This window comes from Paroedura picta, chromosome 8, assembly GCF_049243985.1.
Source record: "Paroedura picta isolate Pp20150507F chromosome 8, Ppicta_v3.0, whole genome shotgun sequence".
In the NCBI taxonomy this organism is placed as follows: domain Eukaryota; kingdom Metazoa; phylum Chordata; class Lepidosauria; order Squamata; family Gekkonidae; genus Paroedura; species Paroedura picta.
The window spans coordinates 24130808-24158784 of NC_135376.1; the positions used below are offsets into that span (position 1 = coordinate 24130808).

General features: G+C 43.3%; 1 protein-coding gene across 2 annotated transcripts; it reads left to right on the forward strand.

Moving 5' to 3' along the window:
* The first annotated feature begins 667 nt into the window (after window positions 1–667).
* Window positions 668–27906, forward strand: CP (ceruloplasmin). 2 transcript variants are annotated; one of them, XM_077348707.1, is made up of 20 exons: window positions 668–2207; window positions 8385–8629; window positions 8743–8955; window positions 9952–10125; window positions 10449–10703; window positions 11991–12159; window positions 12607–12746; window positions 12981–13121; window positions 13258–13469; window positions 13993–14146; window positions 14968–15180; window positions 15739–15946; window positions 16649–16788; window positions 18222–18350; window positions 21603–21709; window positions 22183–22399; window positions 24533–24672; window positions 25722–25884; window positions 26906–26982; window positions 27586–27906. In XM_077348707.1, exons 1-20 carry the CDS (start codon window positions 2053–2055, stop codon window positions 27625–27627), a joined length of 3294 nt encoding a protein of 1097 aa, XP_077204822.1. In that variant the 5' UTR covers window positions 668–2052; the 3' UTR covers window positions 27628–27906. The 2 variants fall into 2 exon arrangements, with proteins under 2 accessions (XP_077204822.1, XP_077204824.1); XM_077348709.1 differs by lacking the exon at window positions 26906–26982 and having other exon boundaries at window positions 669–2207.
* The last annotated feature ends 71 nt before the right edge of the window (window positions 27907–27977 follow it).

The following is a 27977-nucleotide window of genomic DNA, read 5'->3' on the forward strand; positions in this document are numbered from 1 at the left end:
TGCCCCTGCTGGTGAGTTCTCTGCCTGGGGTCCCCCAGCCTGCAGCCTTTCCAGGTCCTGGGGGGAGGGAGAGGCCATTCACTGAGTTCTCCCCTCCCCTAAATCTAGCACCCATAGTACTCCTGAATGCAATGGGCTTTGCCCCTAGTCAAGTATAAAACTACCAGAGACAGAATGGCAGGATAGACACTTTGAGTCCTATCATATTGATACAGTATAGTACTAATGGTCAGAGATCATATAAGATTATTGGTCAGAACAATCATATCAGGAGAGGGAGACAATGTTTACAGTTGTTTGCTTCCCCTTAGAGAGCCAGTGTGAAATAGTGGTTAGAGTGCTAGACTACACTGCTAGGTGACCGTGGGCCAATCGCACACTTTCAACCTAGCCAACCTCATAGGGTTGTTGTGAGGTCCCTAATAGGGAAAAACAGAGACATAGGCAAATAAATAATATGAGCTTTGGGATGCGCTCTGTCCTTTAACCACGTCTTATAAATTAATCTTTTCAAAACGATGCTTAAATCGAGTGGCTCTAAATGCTGATGAGACGTATAACCAACAGCTCTATAACAAGAGTGTTGTGATTTTGGAATCCGGCTGCTGTGAGTGTGCCCTACTGTGGCCTTGAGTTTAAATGGCGCAACAGGGGTGGGGGTGGGGGTGGGGGTGGAGGAGAGAGCCTGTGACAAAAGAGTGGAAATGACTGGGGATGTTTCCTGGAAGGGTCTTAATAGTCAGCTGATGGCTGTAGCCAAACATTCACCTGAGCTGGGAAAACAGAGAAGAAAGAGAGGAGAATGTGTGTATCAGTGAAAGACACAGAGCAGTTAGATTTCTGAAGAGGTGGAGAAAGGGGCTGCAAGTTAGTGGAAGCCAGTGGGGCGTGTGTGTGCAGGCTGTCTCCTTTTGGGGATCAGCAGTAAGGAAGCAGAGCTGCCGTCCCCTCCACAGAGCCAAGTGCCGTGACCGCAGAATGACCCCTCATTGTTTGCTGGGCCAATGACCGCCATGCCAGACCGGAGCCGGAGCTGCACCAGGAGTGGGCAGGGGAGTGAATGAATGAAGCTGTGGAACTCTTTGGCTGACCTGTTCCCTGACATGACTGGGAATCATCTAAAGCAAAAGTCCCCTGTTGTTGCACAACCTCCACCCATGAATAGCTGCTCTGTGTCCAAAGAAACAAAATCAAGAATACGAATGTCTGCTCAAGGTTAAATGGAAGCAAAGGAGAGAATCGAGGCTTATCTCAACAGGCACATGGCGCTTGATGAAGAAGATCTGGAGGCTTTTAAGAGTCATTCGCAGCAATGAACTGAATACGCAGAGCAAAACCTTGTTTCAAGATTTGGTTTAAAAACTAAACCGGGTGGTTCCTGGAGTAACGAGTGAGAACTGCGAGGTGGTGGCAGAACGGGGAAGCATGCAAAAAGGGACCCAAATGATGTTAAAAAGGAAAGAAAAAGAAAGGGAGTACTTTTCTGTGTGCAAATGAAGTAAAAGAAAAAGGACCGCCTGTCTTTAAAATTCTGGTCACCAGGAGGGTGACAAGGGAAAAAAATAACAACAATCTGGTTCCACCAGAAAGGGATCCAGATGGCTGGCAGTCCTACTTTTTGGGTGACTCGTAGCTGAAATTATTATTATTTTTTCTTTGGATGATCTCATAGTTGCCAGAAAAAGTAGAGCATGTTGTGAAATGTTGGAGATTTCAGTTGCAGCAGTTCCAAGGTACGAGCTCGGAAATGTCAAATATTTGCACCTACACAAGGACTTTAATCCTCTTGATTTTGCAAATTTCTCAAATACAAACACAGTGAAATCTGAAACTTGACAGGCATTCGAAGGAGGTTGGAAGAAATCAAAAGAAAACAGTTTGTTGTGTTGGATGCTTAGTAAACTGCTTGATTTACTGGCATCAGATGGGGTGTGTTTGTTTTGAGAAGCATTGGGCAAGGCTTTTTTTTTTTTTGTACAGACAAGAAAAGAGGAAACCCCAGTCTTATAAAGGGAACATGCACTTCTTTGACTCCAGTACACGGGCTAGAAAATGAAGTTGCTCTTACTAAATTGCTTGCTGGCTTGCTACCTCTCAAGAACTCAAGCAGAAAATAGAGTCTACTACATTGGGATTGTAGAAACTGCTTGGAATTATGCGCCTGGAACGAAGAACATCATATCAGGGAAGCCCTTTTCAGAAGACGAGTAAGTCATACTATCGTTTCCCTAATTGTGCTGAAAATAAGCTTTAGAGCTGCAGCAGAAATTCTTCATCTCCCTAGATTTCAACTGGCGTTCAATCCAATCTTTCTTCCCATCTGACTAAATGCAAAGGGCTGTATTCAGTGCTTGTGAAAGGCAGAGGGCCAGATACATTAGCTGGGTGACTAGGTAGCAGCAGAGTAAACAGGAGTGTAAAGGAATTTCAAAGGGTAACAAAATGTATTCCAGCATAAGGTTTTGTGAATGCATTTGCTCACCTCAGCATGGGAGGTTCATCTATTAGAAGGCAATATGTATTCTCAAACATGAGTCAACAGAAAGTGTGTGTGTGGGGGGGGGGGTTAAAAAAAAGAGCAACTAGTTTAAAACAACATCAAAATAATGGAGAGGCTGTGTCATCTAGCAAAGGGAATTTCAGGAGCTATGCCCATGTTTTTTGGGTAGTAAATATGCAACCAGATACAGGCTGCTTCTACACCAGGAGATGTACCTTGTTTTAGCCTTGCTTTGGATTTGCTTTGGATGCTCTGGGTCGACTTTCCACATTTGGGCTTTCCTGCCCTCATTTCCCAGGCTGAAATTTGTGACCTGCTTTCTGCATTGAGTCCAAAGGAGGCAGCCTCCCATCATGCTTGGCTTCCTTTCCAAAAAATGTTTGTTTGTTTTTTTGCAAAATGGTGTCTGCTTGCACTTTTGTTTTTGTTGCAGCCTTTAATCCAACCATTCTGCCCCCTTGATCAGCTCCCCACTCCCCCCCCCCCAAATGTCCTGAATAATGTTATAATGCTACTGTGCAAGACTCTGTTTAAAACTTGGAAACTGGTGGAATGGGATTACCCCTTTTTTAAAAAAGGAAGGTTTTTTGGAACGGAGGGAGGGGAAGGGGGGACAATGATAAATTTGATTTTACTATTGCTACTGTAAACTGCTTAGTGGTTCAAGTTTGATTGAGAAGTGAGTTAAAATATTTCACATCAATAAAATCTGCTGACCTGACCTTGATTTGTCCTTCTGATTTTTTTAAGTGCCTGGGATGTAATTAATTGCAAGGCAGCTTCCTTTTTACCCTCCCATCATAGCAGAACATTGTCTACCTAAAACTTATTTATGGTTAGGGAAACTTTAATTTGGAAAGGAAATGGGTGCTGCTGGCAGAACTGCCAACTGAGGCTGATGGAACATGCAGGAATAACTGTTGCCATTTCCTTCTCATCTCCAGGATATAATTGTTTATGGGAGTTCATTACCTGGAAAATATCTTATTGATTTTGATGGTTTTTAGATTACCAAAATAGCTGAGGCTGAAAAATCCCCAAAATATTTGAGATTTCCCAGAACTGCTAAATGGCTGTGGTTGAAGTGTATTTAAAGAGCTCTCCATCCCTTTAAATGTCTTTGAAGTTAACTCTTAGCTTGGAGAAGGCATTTAAAAGGACTTTGTTACCTTTAAAATTTAAATGTCTTTTCCTTCATCAGAATCAAGGAAGGATGGAGCCATCTTCATTGGGAGCCCATACTTGGACCCCCTGTTCCAATCTTTTTCAAATGTGTGTATATTTTCTTAAGCAGAGCGACCATCAGCTATGTTGCAAAATTGGTGGCTCCACCTCAAAAAACAGCCCCCCATGAGAGCCCCAGATCCCCCCAGAATGATTCTCCACTATGGCCTATGGCAGGTTTTCTCAACCAGGGATGATTGTGTTATGACTCTAACTTTGGAAGATAGATTGTGTTATGACTCTAACAAGGAACCCCGCCTGGCCTCGACTAGGGCCAGGGCCTTTTCGGTCCTGGCCCCAACCTGGTGGAATGAGCTCCCGGAAGAGCTGAGGGCCCTGCGGGAATTACCAGCATTCCGCAGGGCCTGTAAGACGGAGCTCTTCCACCAGGCTTATAACTGAGGCCGGGCGGAAAGAAGATCAGCCCCCCCTCACAAACTGGCGGTAGAGAGCATCACCCCCTTCCGTAGTTGAGGATGCGGAGAGCAAATGAGTAGATTACGCCATCGCTGTTGCCATTACTGTAAATTATCGGTTTTTATTGTCATTTTATGGTTTTAGGGGACGGGTTTATGTAAGCCGCCTCGAGCCTTCGGGGTGAGGCGGGGTATAAATATAAATATAATAATAATAATAATTTGTTTCTAATTCTAAAAAAAAAAAATAGCAGCAGGCTTGTGCGTTAAGCTGCAGCAGCATTGTAATAGTTTAACTTCTTTTTTAAAAATTACATCCTTGATGTAATTGGGGGGAGGAAGAGGGGAGGTGATCGAGGGCACAGAATGGTGAAATTAAGAGATGCAGCAAAAAGAAAATTCTGTTTATATATAATTTGGTCTGAACAACTGTAATAAAGTTTGACTGACTGACAAAAAGAATGGTGGAAGCAGGCACCATTTTGCAAAAAAAAGAAAAAAAAAAGGAAAAAGGGGAAGGGAGCAAAGCATCATGGAAGACTGCCCCCTTCCGACAGGGCTGATGTTGCATTAGAGAAAAGCCCCAATGAACAGGTGACAATCCATGTTGAAGACATGTTGATAAGGGAGCTGAAGCAAACACTGATGAGGGGAAAATTTGTTAATACTTCCTCAAGGCACATCTCAGCTGGAATGCTTAAAGATGCCAGAGGATAAGAGCAGGGCAGCACAATCACACAATACTCCAGTTAGAGTGCAGTGGAGGGTTGCCATGAAGGGCCAATTAGAGCTGAGATGGGATTAAGACCATCCTGGCAACGTACCCATCTCCGGCTTTCTATATGTAATGGTGAATTGTGTAGTGCTAACTTGGTGTAGTGGTTAGGAGCGTGGACTTCTAATCTGGCGAACTGGATTTGATTCCCTGCTCCTCCTCCTCCACGTGCAGCCAGCTGGGTGGCCTTGGGCTCGCCACAGCACTGATAAAGCTGTTCTGACCGAGCAGTGATATCAGGGCTCTCTCAGCCTCACCTCCCTCACAGGGAGAGGAAAGGAAAGATAAATATAAGCCACTTTGAGACTCCTTTGAGTAGAGAAAAGTGGCATACAAGAACCTACTCTTCTTCTTCTTCAATATCTGGAGTGCACACAAACGTTTATACCTGTATTCCAAATGTTGTTGTGCTGCTTCTGGCCAACATGGCTACCCGCCTGAATCTATCTACATGTTAAAATAGTTTGGCTGAGTTAGCATCTCAAGGCCATCTCTTTGCAGGAACAGTGTAATACACCGAGCACAGCTGAAGAGATAGCCTGGGTGAGGCTGACAGAAGACATGGAACAGGCCTCGCTTGCCCTTGGGGGCCTGGTGTTCTGCTCACTCTCTGAGAAATTGCAGAGGCTCTGGGTCAAATTCCTTCTTGATGCAAGCCCATTGTTTGCAGTGTAGTTTACCTCGGAGCTCACTTTGGCCTCTGGGGTTTGACGTTTCACTTTTAACCTCTAATTAAACCCATTAGCTTTCGGGAATCTGAGTTAGGAGGCAATGTTTTTCATGAAATCCTTTATCAGCAGAAAAAGACACAATGTCTTTGTCAATACGGAAGCTCATAATTAAATATGAATTATTTGTAGACCCCCAAAAAAGAGTCATGGCATGCATCTCTGATTTAATTTGTGAAGTGTACCACTTTCTGTTAAAAAAAGCGTTAGTAACTGGACATTTAAAACCACAATCCCTGAAAATCTGCTCTCCTCCCTTTGATCTGCACAACAACTCTGTGGGGCAGGACAGTCTGAGAGTGTATGACCAGCCCAAGATCTTCCAGAAAGCTTCCATGCTGGGGTGCAGATTTAAAACTGGGTCTCCCAGAACTACAGCACACACTGGCTCTATCAGATCTCACCAGGGTTGCTTGGTCCCTCCTGGAAACTGGTGGGGGATGGGGGGACTTAACGAGGAGAAAGTGAAAGACCTCGGTCTTGTTACTATTGTGGCACGGGAAACAGCAGCATCACGCAGTGTTCTGGTATTAGGACAAAAACTCTATGGCATAACAAGAGCACTTTTACCTTTCCCTGATGTCTCGGATGGCAGTGCTCTTGAGTTGCTGCTTGTTGATGGTTGCTCAGAGACCACTGAGTGAATAGCCAAGTTTTTGTCTATGGTGATGATTAAAGAGGTAGACGTCACTGTTTTTGTCTTTTTGTGTTTGCTGATCCCTTGCCTCCTGTAATTTTCCTTACAGCTTTTCTGACTTGTTTTGCAGAACTGATTTGTATATTGTTTTGTATTGTGGATGCCATTAAAGGTTTTTGTATTGCATTGTAACAAGAGCATATTCCTCCATGAGCATTATGGTCTTTGGATCAACAACAGTTCTGGATCCCTGGCCTCAAAGAGGTGAAACTGGCCCTGGCCCCAGACTGGTGCAATGTGCTCCCAAGGGAGATCTGCCCTGCAGGACCTTGGTCAATTGTGCATGGCGTGCAAGAGGGAGCTATTTGGGCAGGGCCCAAAATAGCACCCATCAAAGTTGCTGGGGGAACAGGGGAGAGATGGCAACATCCACTCCTGATACCTCAACCCCCATCTGGAATTTTATTTGGGGGTATTACTTGGGTTAATAATGTTTTTAATCATTTATGATCACTGTATGATGTTTTATATTGCTGTTACTCACCCTGAGCAATATGGAAGGATGGGATAAAAATAATTATTTTGGTTTTTTTAGCGAGGAGGATCCCACTTTCTTCATTTCCCTGTTAGCTGGTGGAATGTGATTCATCAACAAGGATGTAAGGGAAAATAATTCAAAGAGACTCTCAGAATCAAAGAAAAAACAGGAGAAAAAGGATAGATTCAAATGAGTAGCCGTGTTGGGCTGAAGTAGCACAACAAAATCAGAGTCCGGTAGCACCTTTAAGACCAACAAAGATTTATTCAAGGCGTGAGCTTTTGTCAGTGCAAGCACTCTAGCTCACACCTTGAATAAATCTTTGTTTGTCTTAAAGGTGCTATTGGACTCTGATTTTGTTAGGAGAAAAAGGTTTATTCTATGAGGACATATTATCAGCACAGTATATCACAACCCCAGAACTCCCGAGTTCAAGCAAACTTATTTCTAAGTCCACTAATGAAAAAATCTGAGATGAAAACACAGAATACAGAAAATAAAGATCAAAGCACAGAGTAGATTTTTTAAAATAGAAACACCAGACTTCCACACATCTCCTCTTTGGAGAAGGATCAAATTTCCTGTTGTGTATGCGGGACTGAGCTTGCGGTCCGAGGCAGGATCATTATGCAGAGTCCGATTGGCTCATGCAGACTGGCTTCACTGGGGGAGCCAGTTAATTCAAAAGGTGTTTGCCACACCCTGATTGGGCAGCCCCCGGCTGGATCCACCGGGAATCCAGTTGTTTAAAATCTAGCTGTTAATCAATCGGCTGCAACCATGGGTAGATCTTTTGGGTCCAACCTTTATCTATTGGGGGGGGGGGGTTGTTCAAGGGTTGCCAGTTGGTTCTTGTAACCGTGAGCTGATTACTAATAAAGAGCTGAAATATTTCAGTGCCTTCATGTTCTTGACCCAATTCCTACAACTGGATTCTAGAAGAGAGAGTGACAAAAGAGTGACAAAGGTTTGCTCTTTTCTAGTCCATTCTTCACGGGCTCCCTCAAATATTGAAGCTCTCTTGGGGCAGTCAGTCCTGGAGTGCTCACTAAATGATTTTCCCCAGGTTCCTGGGGTTCTTTGCACATTGGTGTGAAGAGAGGAATAAACAGAAATCAGCATACAGAGGAAAATCTGCACAGCTTTTTGTCGGATTCATATTGTGCAAAGTTATTGCGACTGTTGGCCAACTATGAAATCTGCATGCAGATTCACGCACCTGGATCTGAAATGCTTGCATGTTTTGCTCCTCTCATTATAATTGTGTTTGTGTCTCAACAGAAATCCCACACACAGGTAGGGCCCCCGCCCCCTAATAAGCATTAGGTGTGTAAGTAGAGGTTTGCATAATAAAACAGTTGCTTGTATATTTAGGACACGACTTCTGATTGTGTGTATGGGAACAAGAAAAAAAATTGCTTTCCTATCAATATTTCTTCAAAACAATCGGTCCGAGGACTTTGCAGTGCAAAGCCTAACCACTGTATGAATGAAGTTTAAAGTTAAGTGTTATACTTTTCAAGAGGAGCATATCTTGATGTAATTGGTTTTATATTGTCCTTTCAGGCAAGCAAGTGTCTTTCTCCAAGAAGGCCCAAACCGAATAGGAAGAATATATAAGAAAGCTGTATACAAACAGTTCACAGATAGCTCATATAGTACAATTGTCAAAAAGCCTTTATGGCTGGGCTTCTTAGGCCCCATTATCAAAGCCGAAGTTGGAGACTCCATTACTGTCCACTTAAAAAATTTTGCTACCAGGCCTTACACTCTTCACCCACATGGTGTCAAATACAGCAAAAGGAATGAAGGTAAGGATTACGTTCATATTCTAAGAATTGTCCCATTTGTGAAGCTTCCAAGGAAGAATGAAACATTTGATCCAACAGACTCTGTATACAACTGCGATGGTTGCATTTCCTAGGTGCTTTTTACCCTGACAACACGTCAATTTTGGACAAAGAAGACGACCATGTGCAGCCCGGAGAGCAGTATGAATATAAGTGGGTTGTGACTGAAGATCATGGCCCGGCAGAAGGAGATAATAATTGTGTGACCAGGGTTTATCACTCGCATATAGACCCGCCTAAGGATGTTGCCTCTGGGCTCATTGGACCCCTCATCGTTTGCAGGAAAGGTGAGGCAAAAGATGGCACCTGGGTGTGGGAACTGCGTGAGTCCCAAAAAATAACAGATGGAGAAAGCCTGTTCTCAAGGTGTCTTGTTCAAGTTTTATCTGGCACTTAATATTATTAGAACATGTAAGGTCTGTAGTGTGCATGACTCAACAGCAGGTGTGAGGAATTATCCTATAAGAAGCATCAAAGGAGATGTGTATTTAGCATACTTAGATCAGGAAGTTACTGGTATGTTTCAAATACTCTCCTCCTGTGTCATGATTGGCTTGGTTGGAGACTTCCTGCTCCTTTGAGAGCACTTCCTCCCAGTTTGCCTTCCGATAACTTAATCAGTTAGACTGGTAGGTCTCTCTCCCTCCTCTGTCTCTTTAGAAAGTTGTTTCATTTCTCATTAAAGCTATCTATTCTTTAAGCAGCTTGTGCTCCTTTGCTATTTAAACTCTGCCAATGTAGGGTCATTGGGAAATGTTTCTTCCTTTACATCCTTCCTTTTTTATAGTCTGCCTTTCTTGCTGAGGTTCCAGGTTGGCTATCTATAGTGCAGAGTGCTGCCAAGTCTTAGGCAACTTATGGTGTCCTCAAGGAGTTTTCAAGGCAAGAGACCTTCGGGAAAAGGGGAAGATTCAGCTTTTGCCCAAATGCTGTCCTCCCAAGCAGCCTATCTTTCTCCCACAGGAAGGAGTGGCATCCCTTCATTCAATTGGGCAGAAATAAAGTGCATGGTGATTGAAGGCTGCTTGGATGCAATGTGTTTCTTTCTGACATGCAGGTCTTTTACACTAAGGCAGGGATGGCCAAACTGTGGCTCTCCAGATATCTATGGACTATAATTACCATGAGCCCTTGGCCACCCCTGCACTATGGATACATACTTGATCTGCCGTGATAATAGGAATAACGGGGAAACAAGAAAATGTCAGCAGTACGTCTTCGGACACGTATATCAATAAAATCAAATAAATAAAAAGAAATAAAATGTTTTTGCTTTTCCTTAGGCTCTGTGCAAAATGGAAAGGATAAAGACGTTGACCGAGAATTTATCCTGATGTTCACTGTAATGGATGAAAACTTCAGCTGGTATTTAGATGAGAATATCCAGACCTACTGCTCTGAGCCTAACAAAGTCGACAAAGAGAATGAAGACTTCCAAGAGAGCAATAAAATGCACTGTAAGAACATCTCTCAGAACTAATAGTTGAATGGCTTTAGGTCCTTTGTTGGTGAGGTTCATGAACATGCAGCCAATTATATGTAAGTTTCATAGAAAACCACAACTCAAGATGTTTTAAATCCTCCACAGCATCTCCAGTTTCTGAGTGTCCTAAGCAAAATAATCTGTGTCTTTATAGATAGCATTATTGGTATTTCTGCTTTATTTCTTTCGTTGGGTGTCTAATTCACATTGTAATTGAGCCCTATTTTGGAGCCAAGTGGGTAAAAATCCCCCAAATAAATAACCATGCTTTAAATATTCTCTTACTTTTCTTTTTAGCAATTAATGGCTATATGTATGGATATCTTCCCAACCTCACAATGTGTGCAGAAGAAAAAGTGAAATGGCATCTTTTTGGCATGGGGAATGAAGCCGACATCCATTCGGCTTATTTTCATGGGCAAATATTGACGGAAAGGAGACATCAGAAGGACACAATCAACCTGTTCCCAGCTACGTTCGTAGATGCTCTTATGGTGGCAAAGAATGAAGGGGAATGGCTGCTTAGCTGCCAAGTCAATGATCATATAGAAGGTATCAATTCAATGGGTGTATTTTTTTAACCCTCCCTGGAGTATCACAATTTCATTTGCCAGTATTAAAAATGATGGGAAAACACATAATTTTATGGACTAATGCCCAGGCTGCTGATTCACAGCACAAGGTTCCTTCATCATGGGAGGGGGACCCTCAAAAGACAGGGACAGAGTTTTAAAATGAAACAAAACTATATTCAAGGAGCTTTGTCCGAAAGGACAGAAAGTAATTCCTATATTCTCAGATCCATTTCTCTCATGATATCACAGAATCATACCAGTCACCTTTTCAAGTTTCACATTCATTCACTTCATGAGTAATAACAGGTAACAGTTTCCATGGGTCATAAAATGCACCACAGTTCTTGTTCACCTTGGGCAGCTTTGACAGAGTTGCCCAGATACAGTGACTCTTAAATTTCAGGTTCCTTGGTTCCTGTGAGGAAGCTGACTTGAATCCAGTCACAGGATATCTCAGTCAAGGCCACAATAGCAACAGGTCAGCTTGTATTGTATAAAGGGATGGCTGATCCATATATGATGAGAAAAACACACAAGAAGTACTAACACAGGCTGTCTACTGGAGAGACTGGAGCAGGGGTGACTGCCTTAGCCATGTTTTGTTTAACACAAATGCCTGTCCACAGTGAACAGAAGGCACACTTCAAACCATGGCTTTATTTCCAATTTGATCCTTAGTCATGATATAGTGATTCAGAACATGCTCAACTACAATGGCCTTTTCTTCATTTTAATTTTCTTCAGTTGTGTGTTCTTGTTGCTTCAGGTTTTTAAAAAAAATCCTGTTCTGCAACTTCCCTTTACAGGTTGATTTGATATTACATCGCTTTATGTCTGGCATATGTCCCTGCAGATTTAAACCAGACATAAGCCATGTACTATTGAATCAGCCACTAGGGGGACCAAGAAATGTGCAGGAACGACCCTTGCTGCTGCCCCACCCCAGCAACGGGTACCTACAAGCAATGGAAATGAAAATGTGGAAAAGCCCAACAAAGAGGAAAAACCCCTCATAACGAAGTGTTATGTCTGCTTACGTTGTATAGAATTCCTCCTGTAAATGCTCCAAGTGCTTGATGCACATTATCTTTGTATATAGATTTCAGGTGGAGCTTGCACAGTTAGCTAAAATAGACAGGCATTATTGTTATCTCATTTGGGAGGGAGCAGGGATGAGAAGGCCTGTTGACAGTATTTCCTTAGTGATCAGCAAACCAGCAGTGGTCTCAGATCTACTGTGTCTGTGTTCTTTTTTGTTGTTCAGGTGGCATGCAGGCCCTGTTTGAAGTGAAGAACTGTCAAAAACACCCTGCTCCCTCTCCCAAGGAAACTGCTACCATAAGACACTATTACATTGCCGCAGAGGAAATCCTGTGGAACTACGGCCCATCAGGCATAAACAACTTCACAGGAGAAGAATTAATTAATGATGGGTAAATACTGACTTTTAAATGATCAATCAAACCATGACAAAGTGGCTGGACAATACATAGCTGAGGATAGACTCAAGCCAAGATCTGAAATTGACTTATTAACTGTCTTAACTATGGTTTCACATCATGTTTGAATGCAAGGCGGCATACCTTAACTAACTGAAGGTAGTGGAGTGACCAGTGTTAGAACAACCAAGCTAGCTATATTTATCTTATATTCAGTACTCTTAACCACTATCCCACACTAGCTTGCTTCCATATGAAATCCCTTTCGTGAGTAGCTCATGTGAAACTGTACCTTTCAACCTTTTGTCTGATCCGGTCCAAAATCTTAACAGTCAAGTTGTAAAAGAAGGGGGTGGGGATGGAGGGAAGCCCCATGTAGAATTTCTTTTATTTTTGCTAGGTGGAAATTCAACTGTGAATATAATTTGCTTTGCTGCACAGGGAGTCAGAGGCCTTTTTTGAACAAAATGAAAGAAGGATTGGGGGAACTTATAAAAAAGCTGTTTTTCGTGAGTATGTTGACGGCACCTTTACAAAGCACAAGGAGAGGCTTCCTGAGGAGGAACATCTTGGAATTTTGGGTGAGATTGTTTTAAAACCACTGGAAATCTGCTTTTAAGCACTGCCTGGACTGAGGATAATGTGGATCAATGTAACAAAAAAATGTCCTCTGTGTGGAAAAGGGGTGGGAAAAGGCCAGTTCTATGCTAAGGCTTATTATTAAACCAGTATCATAACCACTTGTATACATATTTCATGTGTATTCTGGCAGGTAATTTGATGCAGTATTTTAAACATGCCTTTAAAAAAACTAGGACCTGTCATGAGAGCAGAAGTTGGTGACGTCATCCGCGTGACCTTTCATAACAATGGCAGTCACCCATTCAGCATTCAACCGCATGGTGTGAGTTACAGCAAGGACAAGGAGGGTGCTTTGTACAACACTGTCTCTGGAGGTGAATATATGTCTTTTCAGTACATTTTGGGTCATGCTCACTGGAGGAAATTTACAATGTTTCCTGCTGTTTTTTTCTGCGTCTGAATAATCTGCGTCCTCTGACTACCTGGGTATTTGCTTATGGTTCTTCACAGGCACTGCAGCTCCGTCCTCACATGTGAGTCCTGGAGCTACATTTACTTATGAGTGGGAGGTCTCAGAAGCTGCCGGTCCCACGCAGGAGGATCCAGATTGTTTAACCTGGCTCTACTATTCAGCATCAGATGCCATCAAGGACACCAGTTCAGGCTTGGTGGGCCCGCTTTTGGTCTGCAAAAAAGGGACTCTCCTTCCGTCAGGGAAACAGGTAGCTCTTTAACTGATTAACATTGTCCACAGCATCATTTCAGCTTCTATTTCCCTTCATAAGCCATGCTTCAAAGAGTATCCTGGCTGTGCTTTGTGATGACGTCAGAGACCCTGTTGTCATGCCCAAACATAAGGCTGTACAGTTTGTGACCCACCACACCAAAAATGTCAATCAAAGAGTCTACAATTTTTTAGGGTTTTATATTTTTTTCTGCCTAGCTGGGGCTTTCATGTCTGTCAGGTCACAAAGCATGTCTAAGAGGTGAGTCAGGGCTGTATTTTAACATTGCCAGGCCTGGACTGACCACCAGTGGGAAAGTGGCGGGGGGCAATGCCTAGAGAGGTGTGATGCTGCTTCCAGGTTTTTATTTTGCTGTCCCCCGGAATCCTGAAGAACCTTGTATGTGTGAACATTTTTTCTTAACTTGATTTTAAAATTCGTTTGGCAAATAAGTGTCCCTTGTCTCAATGTCTTGTTTCCTATATTTTCCACTTTGAAACCTCCCCCCCCCCCTTTGCAGAAGGATGTAGACAAGGAATTCTTCCTCCTTGCTACAGTATCTGATGAGAATCTGAGCTGGTACTTGGATGACAATATTCAGAAGTTTACAACGACGATCCCGGATGAGATCGATAAGGAGGACGAAGACTTTCAGGAGTCCAACAAGATGCACTGTAAGGGCTTCCCTTTGGCTAATTTGCTGGATCAAGTAAGGCTAATTCTTCACAGAAAAAGAAGTGACTTGGTGCTGAGAGCTCCCTCTCGCCTAAAATTATATCTGACCAAATGTTGGTGTGTGCATGCAGTTGAATAACGGGAGGGTGCTGTTTTGGGATGTTTCCTTATTAAACTTCTTGGGCACAGAAAACTACCACAGCAAAGAGGATAGAAGCTTTCTGCCTGATGTACTAATTTTCTACTCACAGGAACTTTTAAAACTGAGGGACTGTTTCCTACCTTCAGGCTGCTATGAATTACGGTTAAGAACATCAGCCTGTAATCTGGAGAACCAGGTTTGATTCTCCAATACTCCACATGCAGCTAGCTGGATAACCTTGGGCCAGTCACAGTTCTTTTAGAGATCTCAGCCTTACCCACCTCACAGGGTACCTGTTGTGGAGAAAGGAAGGGTAGATGATTGTAAACGGCTTTGAGACTTCTTTGGGTAGTAAAAAGTGGGGTAGAAAAACCAGTTCTTTATGCTGCTTGGGGTCAATAGCTCTCTGGCCTCATGCCATCATCAAACATAGATGGGGGGCTCTGGTAATGGATGTTCTAGAGAAAAGGCCCACCACAGTCCCCCTTACAGTAGAGGGAACTGTGTTCTCTTGTATTGTTCTGTTGGTGGGTGAATCTCTGATTTGGTGAAATGACAGAACATAATTTCATAACAATTTATCTTGTTCTGATATCAATGCTACATTTGATATATATATGCCATTAATTGAGCAATTTTGGTACAGATTGTACTTAAGTGTTCATTCTTCTCTTACAGCCATAAATGGATATATGTATGGAAACCAGAAGGGCCTTGAGATGTGTAAAGGAAACACTGTATCTTGGCATTTGATTGGCTTGGGATCTGAAGTCGATATCCACGGAATATATTTCTCAGGAAATACTCTTTTGATTCAAGGGAAAAGGCAGGATACAGCCAACCTCTTTCCACATACCTCTGTTACAGCTATTATGAAGCCTGACTCAGAAGGTAAGTCAAGGAAACCATATTTGCTAACTAAAAACTCCTATTTGGATATTGTGGTAATACACCAGCATGGTGTGTTAGTTAAGATCAGCCAGTTCTAACCTGGAGAACTGGGTTTGATTCCCAACTCCTCCACGTGAAGCCTTGGGGTGACCTTGGGCCAATCACAGATTTCTCAGAGCTCTCTCAGCCCTGCCAGCCTCACAGGGTGCCTGTTGCGGGGAGAGTAAGGGTTGTTGTTTGTAAGCTGATTAGAGACTCCTGAGGGTAGAGAAAAACAGGATAAAGAGCAACTCTTCTTAGTTTTGCTGAGCCCTCCCATTGGTTTTGCTTCCCTTGCACAGTATTCTGTTCCTTCCCTTGCTTGCCTAGGTCAAAGAAACTTTATTTGGTTGCTTTTCTGCTTATCCTTGCATCAGGTTCCTAATTACACTGAAAAGTGCCCTGCCGTACCAAATCATTTTATAGCTTCATTTGTACAGAGCTATTCTTGCCATTCAGGCTGGGTGTCCCACAGCCAAGTGTCCTTGGTGTGTTTTCGACCTCCTTTTGTTTCTTCAGGCACCTTTGAAGTGGAATGCCTGACAACAGATCATTACATGGGGGGCATGAAGCAGAAGTATGTGGTGAGGAAGTGTGGTTTGTCGACAGAAGACAATGAGGTGAATTACCATGAGAAGACTTACTACGTTGCAGCTGTGGAGACTGAATGGGACTATTCCCCTAACAGGACATGGGAGGAGGAGAAGCATCAGTTCCATGATGAAAGGTCAATGAACCAGCAAAGAAGCAGATCTAAGATCTGCCTACTTCTCTGGCTCTTCCTTATAACAATGTTGGGAGGAAGATCAGGGGCGGAGAGAAGGAGACAAGCCCAAGCTTCAGCAGAGTAGGGATTTGAACCTGGGTTTCCCATATTGAAGCCCAAAACTCTTTACTACAAGACACTGGCTAACTACACAGATTGGCCTTTTTCTGTCTGTCGTTTGTTGGAGATGGGTGTCCAAGTTTCTGTGGAAAGGGATGGATACATATAAATAACGTGGTTCTCCTGTATCAAATGTAGAATATAATCTGTGGTGGGCCATATTGGCTGAGCCAACTGTGCTGCTCCAACATATTGAGCTCTTGAGCTCCTTTCTGACATTATCTGTTGGTCTGTGATCAGACTCCCCCCTCCCTTCCTGGCTTTAATCCTGAGTTCTGAGCATCGCCACCCCAATGCCCGGTTCCTATATTATTCCTAGACACAGTGTCTTTATTTCCATGGCATCACAGCATCATGATGCCGAGATGATCTACCCCTAAGCAGTGTGCTGCTACGCTAATTCTTGCTTTGACTAAGGCAGGAGGAACACTACATGAGATGCCACCTGGAACCCAGCTTAGCCCTGTTAAGGACTAGGTGACTTTAAATGATTGAAATTAGTTTTTAAAAGTCACCTCACCAGTACTATCCTGTTTCCTTCAGCCCAGGGAATCCATTCTTAAATAAAGAAGATAAGTTCATTGGTTCAAAATACAAAAAAGTTGTTTATCGGGAATATACAGACGGCACATTCAGCACACCTAAAGAAAGGACCGAAGGAGAAGAACATCTTGGAATTCTAGGTACAGACTCTGTGGCCTAAATGCTTGATCAAAGAGCAATGGTACAGTGAACGTGGTTTAGAGATCAGTGTTATCGCTGTATTAATTGCAAGTTATCGTGCGATCTTTGAGGCAATAGTTGATCATGCAGACCGAAGAAGACAGGAGCCAGTCTCAGAAGGGTGGTTTAGAAATCGAATAAATGATGCTGTTGCTGCTGCTATGATCCTTGACAAAATAAAGTTTGAGCCCAGAGGCACATTTAAGAACTACAAAGTTTAATTCAAGGTATAAGCTTTTATGGATATGCTCACAAAAGCTTATCTCTGGAATTAAATTTAGTGGGTCTTAAAATTACCACTGGACTCAAGCCTTGTTTATTGCTTCAGACCAACACAGCTACCCATGTGAATCAATCATCAACAAAGTCACTGTGGTTTCTGCTGATGTGTTTCACGGCACCCTCTTTCTTCTGGGGAGGGACTGTTGTGCATTGGTAGAGCATCTGCTGGGCATGCAGAAGGTCCCAAACTCAATCCCCAGCATCTCCTGCTAAAAGGACCATGTGAAAGACCTCCACTGGAGAGGCTGGAGAGTTGCTGCCTGAGTAGGCCACTTTGATGGACCAATAGTCCAATTTAGTATAGGGCAGTTTTGTATGTTCATGTCTTCTCCCCAAAGCAAAGAGCCAGCCCTGGTTTTCCATCATCTCACGGTAGCAGAACGTGCTTCTGTGTGGAGCACACATTCATAAACAGCTACCTCCATTAAGGGAGGATGCCTGGCTTGGAATCTCACAACTTTTTGTTACTGACCCTAACCATCATGGTAGCAGTTTTATACTGGTGTCTACTACCTATTTGCAAAGAATCCCATTCATGCCCATAGGGTCACCATAGTTGGGGACCTCCGCAATAGAGACTTCAGCCAATGGGTCAAACAGGCATTCTTGGTGTGCATTAATGTGCATGGAGATTCCATGGTCTGCATAGAACACCAACAGATGCAAATATGTCTACAGTTATTACATCTACACTCGCGTGCACCTACATAGAATGACTTACATATATAGAATGACTTTTGATAGGGTCATGCGCTGAAACCCCTTAGGAGATTTGGGTGAGCATAGAATGCCTTCAACATGCATGTGGTGTCCTTAATTAATTGCTTAATTAATTGTTGAATTTAATGGAAGCCTGAGGCATCTTACTGGGGAGAAGCAGGCCGTTCCTCTCTTCAGGTGAAGCTATGTGCACATCAGAGACTGCAAGGATCTGGCAAGGATGCTGATTAAGACTACTGTATGAAACACTAGATTAAAATGGTTAAACCCTAATATTTTCAATGGCTCCAAAGTACGCTTCCTTTGCACTGATTGTGTTTTGCATTTCCATGCTCCCATTTCCTGTTCTGGTGGGTCTTTAAGAGCATCTTTTCCTCCCTCTCCAAACAAGGCCCCATTCTCGTTGCATATGTTGGAGATAAGGTCAGAGTTGTTTTTAAAAACAATGCCTCAAGGCCTTATTCCATTCACGCGCATGGAGTGAAAACCGACTCTCCGTCTGTAGTGGAAACAGCTCCAGGTAATCACATGGCTTATTGTTTCTTACTTTGTCTTTCCTTTGTTGAGGGTTGTGGGTTTGATAATATGAAAAAGGGAGAGAAAACTTTAAACTACTGCACTAGTAAAACTCTGAAATCACTTAGCTCCATGTCATCAAATGTTAGCCAAAGCAGCTTTGCGTGGAAGATGCTAGGTCAAGGTAGTCAAACTGCGGCCCTTCAGATGTCCATGGACTACAATTCCCATGAGCCCCTGCCAGCAGGGGCTCATGGGAATTGTAGTCCATGGACATCTGGAGGGCCCCAGTTTGACTACCCCTGTGTATGGCGTTTGGTACACTGCCAAGGAAGTAGACTGGAAAGGGAAAACAGGGACTGCACTGATACATTCATGCACTGTCATATTGGAGATGGTCCGTGCGTGCTTTGTCCTGGGTTTGTGTGCTAATGAGCCAAATGAAGCACGAACAGCAGTTCCTGCAGATGGCCTTAGGACTGCCAAGACTGCTGATCCGTCATCCTAATTGGCATTAGAATTGCAGAGATTTGCCGTGCTGAACTCATTTCTTTTCATACTGTCCCAGTGAATAGTTGTTCTATTATCTTTGTATAGCACCACTAATTAATTATTGTGTGCTATTCATTTGGGGAGGGGGGGGCTAGCAGCTTACTACTAATGTAGTTTGATGGTATCAGCAGAAAACCTTGTAACCATTTGGTTGCTTTTGTTCAAGCAAATGGGGAGGGCATGCGAATGTGGATGAGCACGGCCTCATTAGGGGCTACGGTACAGGTCATGGTTGGCATGGCTGCAGCTAAGAGCGGATTATAAGGGCAGCATGTTTTAAATGACATGGCCAGCTCTACGGCAGATTTGTAATATGGAAGTTCAACACTGCTTTTGGACAGTAGCCAGATCATGGCTTTCTCCTCAAAGGCTCAAGAATCAATTATGTCCAGAGACAAAATTGAGAGAATACCAGTCCAAGTGTCCCCCTGGATCTTCTATATTTAAAAAATTACTGCCTAGTTAATCATAGAGATACCTTAGGTCGGGGGTCGTCAACCCACGGTCCATGGCCCGGTACTGGGCCGCCAGTGGCTGTGCCTGCCTCTCCCCCCACCCGCAGCAAGAAGCTCACCAGGCTGCGAGCGAAGCAGCCGCTTCACTTGCGGCCCGGCAAGCTTCTCGCTGCAAGTGGGAGGAGGGAAGAGGCAGGCACGGCCGCCGGCAGGCAAGGCCACTGGCATGACATCAGATGCAAACCTGCATGCGCGGAGTTGCTGCACATGCACGTTTGCGCCCCTGCTGGCGCAAATGTGCATGCATGGCAACTGCGCATGCGTGGTTGCACGCAGCTGCCACACATGCGTGGTGCCCGGGCCGCCGGCTCTCCCCTACCCCCGGAGGAGGTGGTCCTCAACCGCAAAAAGGTTGCGGACCGCTGCCTTAGGTTACATGTGACATTCTGACAAGAGAAGAATTGTTACGTTATTTACTAGTTGATTCCTCACAATTGCCCTGTGGGTGGCCATGCTTGGAGTGGTGTGATGACAACACCCTTGTTCACTTGAAGCTGAGCAACATGACAATAGCTGCTACCTGGATGGCATAATTAAAATAGTCTGAACATGGGAACTTTACTTTTAAAACCAGCTATTTGTCACTTGGGTTTGGCCACTGTGTGACACAATGCGTTGGACTGGATGGGCCATTGGCCTGATCCAGCATGGCTTCTCTTATGGTCTTATGAATGATGTAACCCAGAATGAAGCAAATATGTATTATTTAAAAATCGGAAGAGATGGGCTTGGATCCTATGAAGTACAGATTAAAGGGAAGCATAGAAGTATGGTTGCCCCCTGGGGATCTCTGAGGACTAGGGTAGCGATCCCCAACCTGTGGGCCCCGGACCACATGTGGTCCGTCGACTAATAGGAGGAGGGCTGGGAAGGACGCCTCCTCCTCCACCCCCGGCCCTTTACAACACACTTCGGGTGTCATTGTCTCCCATCACTCCCAGATGGGACTATCTCGTTGCAGAGAAACAAGCTCAGGGTTCCCATTGATTTGTCATTGTCATGAGTTAAAATTTCCATGAAAATAAAATGTTCCTAATGTTTGTTGTTGTAGCATGTCTGTATCTTATTTTGAAGGGATGTTTAAACATTACCATAGCGATCAGAGAGCGTTAGGGCAGTGGTTGAGAGTAGAGGAGTAAACTACCCCCCCCCACCGGGCCTCAGTAAAATTGTCAAGCGTTGAGTGGTCCCCAGTGATAAAAAGGTTGGGGACCACTGGACTAGGGGACCTCTGGTACTAATATGGAATGAGAAATGGAGGACCCAGCAAGAAGGGGAACTGAGATGTCAGCACTTCCCTTTCTTGTTGCAACCCTTATTCCAGTCTGAGCAGGTCTTAAGGATGCCCCACCCCTACGTCACGAGCACCTTTTTAGGAGCATAACAGGCTAGGCTCGGAAGGGGGAGACATTGGTTCTATGAATTCACTGTGTGAATTTATATGATCTAAGCGAAGAAAACGGAGTTTAACCAAAAAATTAATTATCAGTCATGGCAGACTAGATATTGTAGTAAGTCTATCATTGCAAATGCAGGAAAAAACACTCATATTAGGGATAATATCTTGAGAATCTTAAACGTGTGCCTTATGGGGTGATACAATATGGAGAAAAGGCAACAACAATAATAAGGTCATTTGTCAGTGTGTGGAAACTCATGGAATACATGAGTAGAAGAACAGATGGCTATCGACTTTTGTTTCAACTGCAGCGAAAGTCATTTACTCTATGATGCCCTAGAGTGTTTGTTATCATTGGCCCATTATGCACGGGGGGAATAACGCACATTCGGGGTTGAATGGCGGCGACTAAAATCACCGATAACACATGGTGCCGGCTGCAACCGGCCGCAGATTTGGTGCATGCCGCCGAAAAAGCCACGTTAGTGAAACGCGGAAGAAAGCGCAGCTTCTGGGTGACTGGGGCGCAGCCAGAAGCGGCGCCGGGGTCGCCGCGTACATAATCGGTTATTCTGGGTTTTGCTGCCGTTGCGTCCCGTCCCGTGCCGTTTCGGTGGCCGTGCATAATGGGACATTAGTGGGCTTCAAGTATGAAAGGGCAGAAAAAACAAAGGGGCAAAAAACTCGATGTCATTTCCCCAAGAACAGTAAATGGGAAAAAGTTAAACAATTCAGAAAAGAAAACCAACTTGGTAGATGTTGTGAAATCTTGAATACCTGCTTTACTCAGGTGCAGAGACAGAGTATATTTGGAAAATCCCAGTGAGATCTGGTCCTCAGGAAAATGATTCTCAATGCATCCCCTGGGTATACTACTCAACTGTGGATCAAGTTAAGGTAAGCGCTCGATGACTGATTCTCTTTCATAAACCCAACCAAGGCAGTCATTGCTTTTCACCAGCAGAAAAACAATCATTCTTCCTTGAAGGAAGACTTAGCTGAAGAGTATCACAAGGATCCAACTTTGCAGAAGGATATCATAGAGGCCAACCCTTCCTGTGACTTCGAGGACACATTCTACTCCTAAGCCAGGCCCAGATTAGTCTTGCACTTTAAGATTGCTTTTTCTAGAATGGGTGACCAGTGCTTCTTGAGGAAAGGGGCAATGGTTGTAACAGGTCCCTAAGAGACTGAGAATTTCTCTGAAATGTCTCTGGTTTAGAAATGTTTACTACAAGTCAACATGTGTCTGTAATGGATATGAATGTAGTACAATTCAGTGTTTTAGATTGACGTGGACCAATATTTCATCATATGGTATTCTGTTCATTATTAGAGACTTGTGATAATAGCATTCTTTGTTCTTCCAGGACCTCTACAGTGGGTTAATAGGGATGCTCTTAGTCTGTCGCAGGTCACCTTCACCCATCCTGCCACTGCAAAAGAAGGTGCAATTTGCTCTTCTCTTTTTGGTGTTTGATGAAAACGAGTCTTGGTATTTAGATGAAAACATCCAAACTTACTCTGCCAAGCCAAAAGAAATTAACAAAGAAGATGAGGAGTTTATTGAAAGCAATAAAATGCATGGTAAGTTTTTAGAAGAAATGGTGTATTCCCAACATCCAAAATTACAAATTGTGCCTCTGTCCCTTGGAAAAATAACAAGATTCGCACAAATGCAAGTTAAGATGTCTCCTCATACTCTGTGTCAAAATATTCCCACCTGCCATACTTTTGTAATACATTCTATTCATATACGCACAACCTTGTTTTAAGGAATTGCCATTCATAGGTTATTAAAAAGATACACTTTCTCCATATTTGTAAAAAAATGAGCTGAAAACCATTGTTCCCAATTGGCCAGGAAATTAACATAGTGTGCAAAAAAAAAAAAAGAAATCAGGCTGGTCCATTAACAGAGAGGTTTGGCTAGGCTGTGTAATGGAAGAGAGATTTGTGGCATCTTAAAGATCAACATCTTTATTGGTTCGGAAGCTTTAATAGACTATAGTGTGCTTCACCAGATCTATCTAGCTGACAGACATATGTAGGTATGCATCAAGAGGAAATGGCAAACGGTATGATCAAAAGGCCATGAAACGCAAGAGTTTCTGCTCTGCGGAATTTCTGTGCAAAGCTTAAGTGTACATGGGAAAAGCACACTGGGTTCCATTGGCATTAATCAGTAAGACTCTTCCTGTGGTGCAAAGATCCAGCAAGATGCTTTCCTGCTTGTGGAAGAAACACTGTTCATATGCTACAGTGAACCAAGTACATCCTGCTTGTATGTGTATATATGTTTGTAAGAGTGAGCCAACACGTGTTCATTTTCATTAGTAAACAAAATCAGAAACCAGTACCTGGATTAATACAGGGTTAAAAGCACATGTTGAACGCAACATTGGAATTATGTATGGATTATACATGCACTCACAGTGTGCCTCATCTGTCAGTAGAAGGCAGGAATTTGCTGGAGGAATGCCCTAGCAGAATCCTCCTCCCCAGAACCTTTCACAACAGAAATAGCTGAAGATATTGGAAGTGCCTTAATTCAACTCAAAATAGCAAAGTTTAGTATAAGATACCACCAATTATTGCCATTGTGGATTATCACTATGGTTGCTTATCTTGCACATACTTGGGCTTTATGCAGAAATGTCATTGATGCAGGAGTGTATGTATATCCAACATGGTGTTTCATGCATACAATGGGCTCCAGCCCCCAAAAGCTTATATTGAAGATGCAACAGGACTATTTTAACTTTTTTTGTCTTTAATAGACAAAGTCTGGAAGGGTAGACATATTGGTCACCACATACTAACGTTTCTACTGCATAAACGCTGACTTTGCTTTTCAACATTAAGTGCCTCAAACCTTTCAGGGGTGACCCAGCAGAGCTTGGAAGAGGAATAGACAGGAGGGGCTGTTATGGCTCGCATCTTTGCTAGCACTGGAGCTAGATCAGAAGTCCTCTTACTCAAGCCTGTTTAAATGTAGCCCGTCAGCTCGTGATGCAGATTTAGACAAGTAGGATTCTTAATGTTTGAATCTCAATGATCTTCATCACAGAAATCTACAACTTAAAAGGGACTTCTGTGTAGTTGGAAGGAAACATTGACAAAACTTAATCAGAAGCAATGATTCTGTGATTTGATCCCTACCAATTCCAGCTTGGGGGGTTGGGGGGGGGATTAAAGTTCCATAGATTGATACATCACATTTGCCTTTCTAAATAGGCCCAGTGGCATGCAAATTGTCCCAAAAGAACAGAAATAGTAGAGATTGACTTGCATGCAGTCTAAGAGCAGCCAGAGAATTGTAAGAACTGTTGAATTCACATTTGTCATCAAGTGGCAGCCTACTTATCATAACCCTATAGGGTTTTCAAGGAAACAGACTCTCAGAGGAGGTTCGTCATGGCCTGCCTCAGCACAAAAACCCTGGCATTCCTGGGTGGGCTCCCATCCGAATTCAGACCAGGGCCAACCCTGCTTATCCTCCAGGGTCCTATGAAATCTGGGTAGTTTGATTAGAGCCTCCTAACATGGGGAATGAATTCTCTGTTGGTAGGCGCTAATGGGAGTAAAAAAAATTAAAGCTTCTGAGTTGGCTGCTAATTGAATATAATAGGGAGGTAGCATGCCAGAAAGGCAGTTAATTTAGCAGCTCTTTTGTTGAAAAACATTTCTTGCTAAGCCAACCAACATCTCTTTCCTTAGCCATTAACGGACGGCTGTTTGGAAACTTGCACGGCCTTAATATGCATGTTGGAGATGAAGTCAGCTGGTACTTGCTGGGAATGGGCAATGAAGTAGACATGCACACTGCACATTTCCACGGCCACAGCTTTGATTACAAGGTAAGCACCAGCATTCCTGCTTTCAATTACATAACCAGAAAAGAGGTAATGAACATTCTGGGTGCTAATGTTGACTCCAAGTCAAATGAATGGGGAAAAAAAACTCTCATAACTACTGGGCCATAGTGTTATCTTTGAATAACAGCAGCTCTTCAGAGTTTTAGTTGTTTTTTATACCCCGCTTGTCACTACCTGAAGGAGTCTCAAAGCAGCTTACGATTGCCTTCCCTTCCTCTCCCCACAATAGATCCCCTGTGAGGCTGGTGGGACTGAGTAAGTTTTGACAGGACTGCTCTGTGACAACAGCACTATCAGGGCTGTGACTGGCCCAAGGTCACCCAGTTGACTGCATGCGGAGGAGCAAGGAATCGAACCTGGCTCACCAGATTAGAGGCTGCCGCTCTTAACCACTACACCATGCTGGCAAATGTCTTTCCTTGAACAGGCTCTCCGAGATCCATATAAGTGACAATTGGGCCTGAGGCCTTATAAATACACAGCATGTATTCTACCGTGAATTAAGGCCTCTCCCTTTTGACCCAGCGTGTGTCTCTCTCTCAGCACAGTATGACCATGTGACTCTGGTGTGCCTTGATATCCTAATTATCTACACATTTTTGGCCTGGAAGTAGGACTGCAATTGCTGCTCAAAACCTAGAGGTGTGGGAAAACAATACAGAGGTGGAGATCTAGAGCCATGGCCTTCAACCCCATTTTCCAAAGTGTTTCCATGGCAACCCTGTTCTCACACTCCCTCTACACTGTTTTCCCCTTTAGCCTGGCAGGAAGTGGGAATGGCCCTTAATACTGAATATAAAATGTTCAGTGTGACTGAATATAAAACTTAATTATGAACGAGACACAAAAAGTTCATTTATATCTCTTTTTACTGGCAATTTTATTATATAATAAATACTCATGATCATTCACACAATAAATATTTACAAAAATAATCCGGACCCATTTTATTAGCTTACCTGTTCCATTTAATTGGCATTTACCTACTTTAATCACCGCTGACACAGGATGTTTTTGTTTCGCCTTAAAAGCAAACCAGGACTTACCGAGGAGATGTCTTTGACCTTTTCCCTGGGACAGCTCAGACTGTTGAAATGTTCCCAAAATATCCTGGGACGTGGTTATTGCACTGCCATGTGACTGACCATATCCATGCAGGGATGGAGACTACCTACATGGTGCTACCCAAAAAAGGTGAGGAATAACCAAGGGTTGAAGAGAAAATGATACATTCATAGATTACAGCCCTCAAGGTCATAATAATTAAACGGGGGTTATGTTCATATAAGCAAGCTGTTATTAACCTCAGATTAGTGGCTTAATTTTAACATTGTCTGTGAATACTCTGTATACTTTGACAGAGGGAATTTGGTGGTGGGTTGTAAGTTTCTGGATCTGCTGTGTTTTAACTCTGCATGCTTTTAGATTGGGCATTTTAATCAGTTGTAATTGAGTTATGATTTATGTCTTTGCAATTTAGCTGTTACCTTGTTTGCCGTCTTGAGTCCCAGGAGATAAGGTGGGATAGAAATGGCTTAAATAAGTTCATGAAAGGGGTCCTCCAAAACTAAGCAGAACTCAATTCAGGAAAACACCTGCACATTGGAAACTCCAGTGAGGCCAGCAGAAAACATGCTAAAAACAAGGCAAGCTGCTTCTTGAAAGGGTTTCCAGCAATCCTCTGCCCCTTCCTTGCTGCCTGTGTCTGGGGCTCAGCAGATGTGGCAGGTGGCCAGGAAAAGCTAACAACCTTATCTGTGAAGACTGGGGCCTAAACTGAAGTCCATCATCTACATTCTAATCTGTGAATTCATTAAGGTTTGGGAATAACATTTAGGGTAAGAAAATATATGGACAAAGGATTAGAGTGAGACTCAAGTGCATGAGGTGCACCCAAAGGCCTTTTCCATCATGCATGTGGTCAGGAAACAGCAGGGGGCTTCTAGATCCACTATGCCCAGCCTTGAACTGGCTGCATTCTCACAGAGTAGCACCTCAGACAGGGCCAGGCATTTGTCTAGCAGCAGAAGTGGGCAATCATAGGGCTGCGTACCAAAACTGGACTTGTGCTGATCAGCAGTAGCTTGCCTGATGCTTTCGTTTGCCATGACAGACTTGCAGATGGAGTTGTGTTTTCACAGCCTGACTGCACAAAACTTGGCCTCTGAGTGGCTCCAGGCACCTGCCTTTTAAAAAAGACTTTCTTTTGCACCAGGCTCTTTAAGTGAGAAAGATACACTGAATGGACAAAGTAGCTTCCATCACTTTAGCTTCAGTGGCATCCTGTGCTTGGTAAGTCATGTCACTTCCTGTCTTTAAGTACAAACTATAGTCCCTGTGGGGTTTTGTATACAAGGAGTCGGTAGACTTAATCCATTCATTGAAAAAGGAGAATGCAACACAAATAGAGCTGCATTAGGCGTTATCGCTTTGGTGCAACAAGATCTGCAGTTGCAATGAATCCCCACATGTGTAGAGTTTTATTGTAATAATGCAACATTCAGAAACGTTTCAGTGGGGTACTGACTAGTCCTTTCACAACCCAGAAGTTACTGTCACTATTCTAATACAATTTATTTTGTGAATGGGCTCAGTGTTGCCCACTCAACTCAGAATGCTGATTTGTGTGCCGCGATGCATGTTGATGTAGAACAGGAGTCTGATCATTATAAAAATCCATATTTCAGATCCCCCCTCCACCCCATATGAGACCAGTGTTTCTAAAGTATGCAAACAAGGTGGTCACCTTCTGTTTTTCCATCTGTCCAAAATGACTAAACCAATTAAATACAAATCAAAGTCTGACAATGGTGATACAATGCATGTTTTAATACCTTTCTTATAACACACGGTTATTAGTACTCCTCTTTGGACTTAACTTTTTCTCGTTTGCAGATGCTCACCATTTGTTCCCAGGTAGTGCTACAACGCAAGTGAGGGTCCCGCTACCTCCTCTATAGTGCTCTCATCACTGAAAAGCCTATAAAAACTGAAGCCCAGTGGCTGGGTAGAATATGCTGGTAAAACATCCAAGCTATTTTTTTTAAATAAATCTTTTTAAAAAACCTCACTTAATACAAATGGTGCTTCCAGCCCCTGAAAATTGCAACACCCCTGGTGGGCAGTAGGTTTTAAAAAGTTGAAGAATAAACCACCTTTTAAGATGCTTCCTTATGTACAGAGACCGAAGAGGTAATAAAACAATCACACTTGCCACCAGTTGTGCAAAAAATCTGTGCGATACTCTTTGGTTCGAGCAACTGTCAGGAGGAAGAGGAAAAAAAGAG

Coding starts and splice junctions, on each gene's coding strand:
- CP (XM_077348707.1), top strand. CDS start 2,053: ATGAAGTTGCTCTTACTAAATTGCTTGCTGGCTTGCTACCTCTCAAGA. Junction 8,630..8,742: donor ATACAGCAAAAGGAATGAAG/GTAAGGATTACG, acceptor TGCATTTCCTAG/GTGCTTTTTACCCTGACAAC. Junction 21,710..22,182: donor CAACTGTGGATCAAGTTAAG/GTAAGCGCTCGA, acceptor TTGTTCTTCCAG/GACCTCTACAGTGGGTTAAT.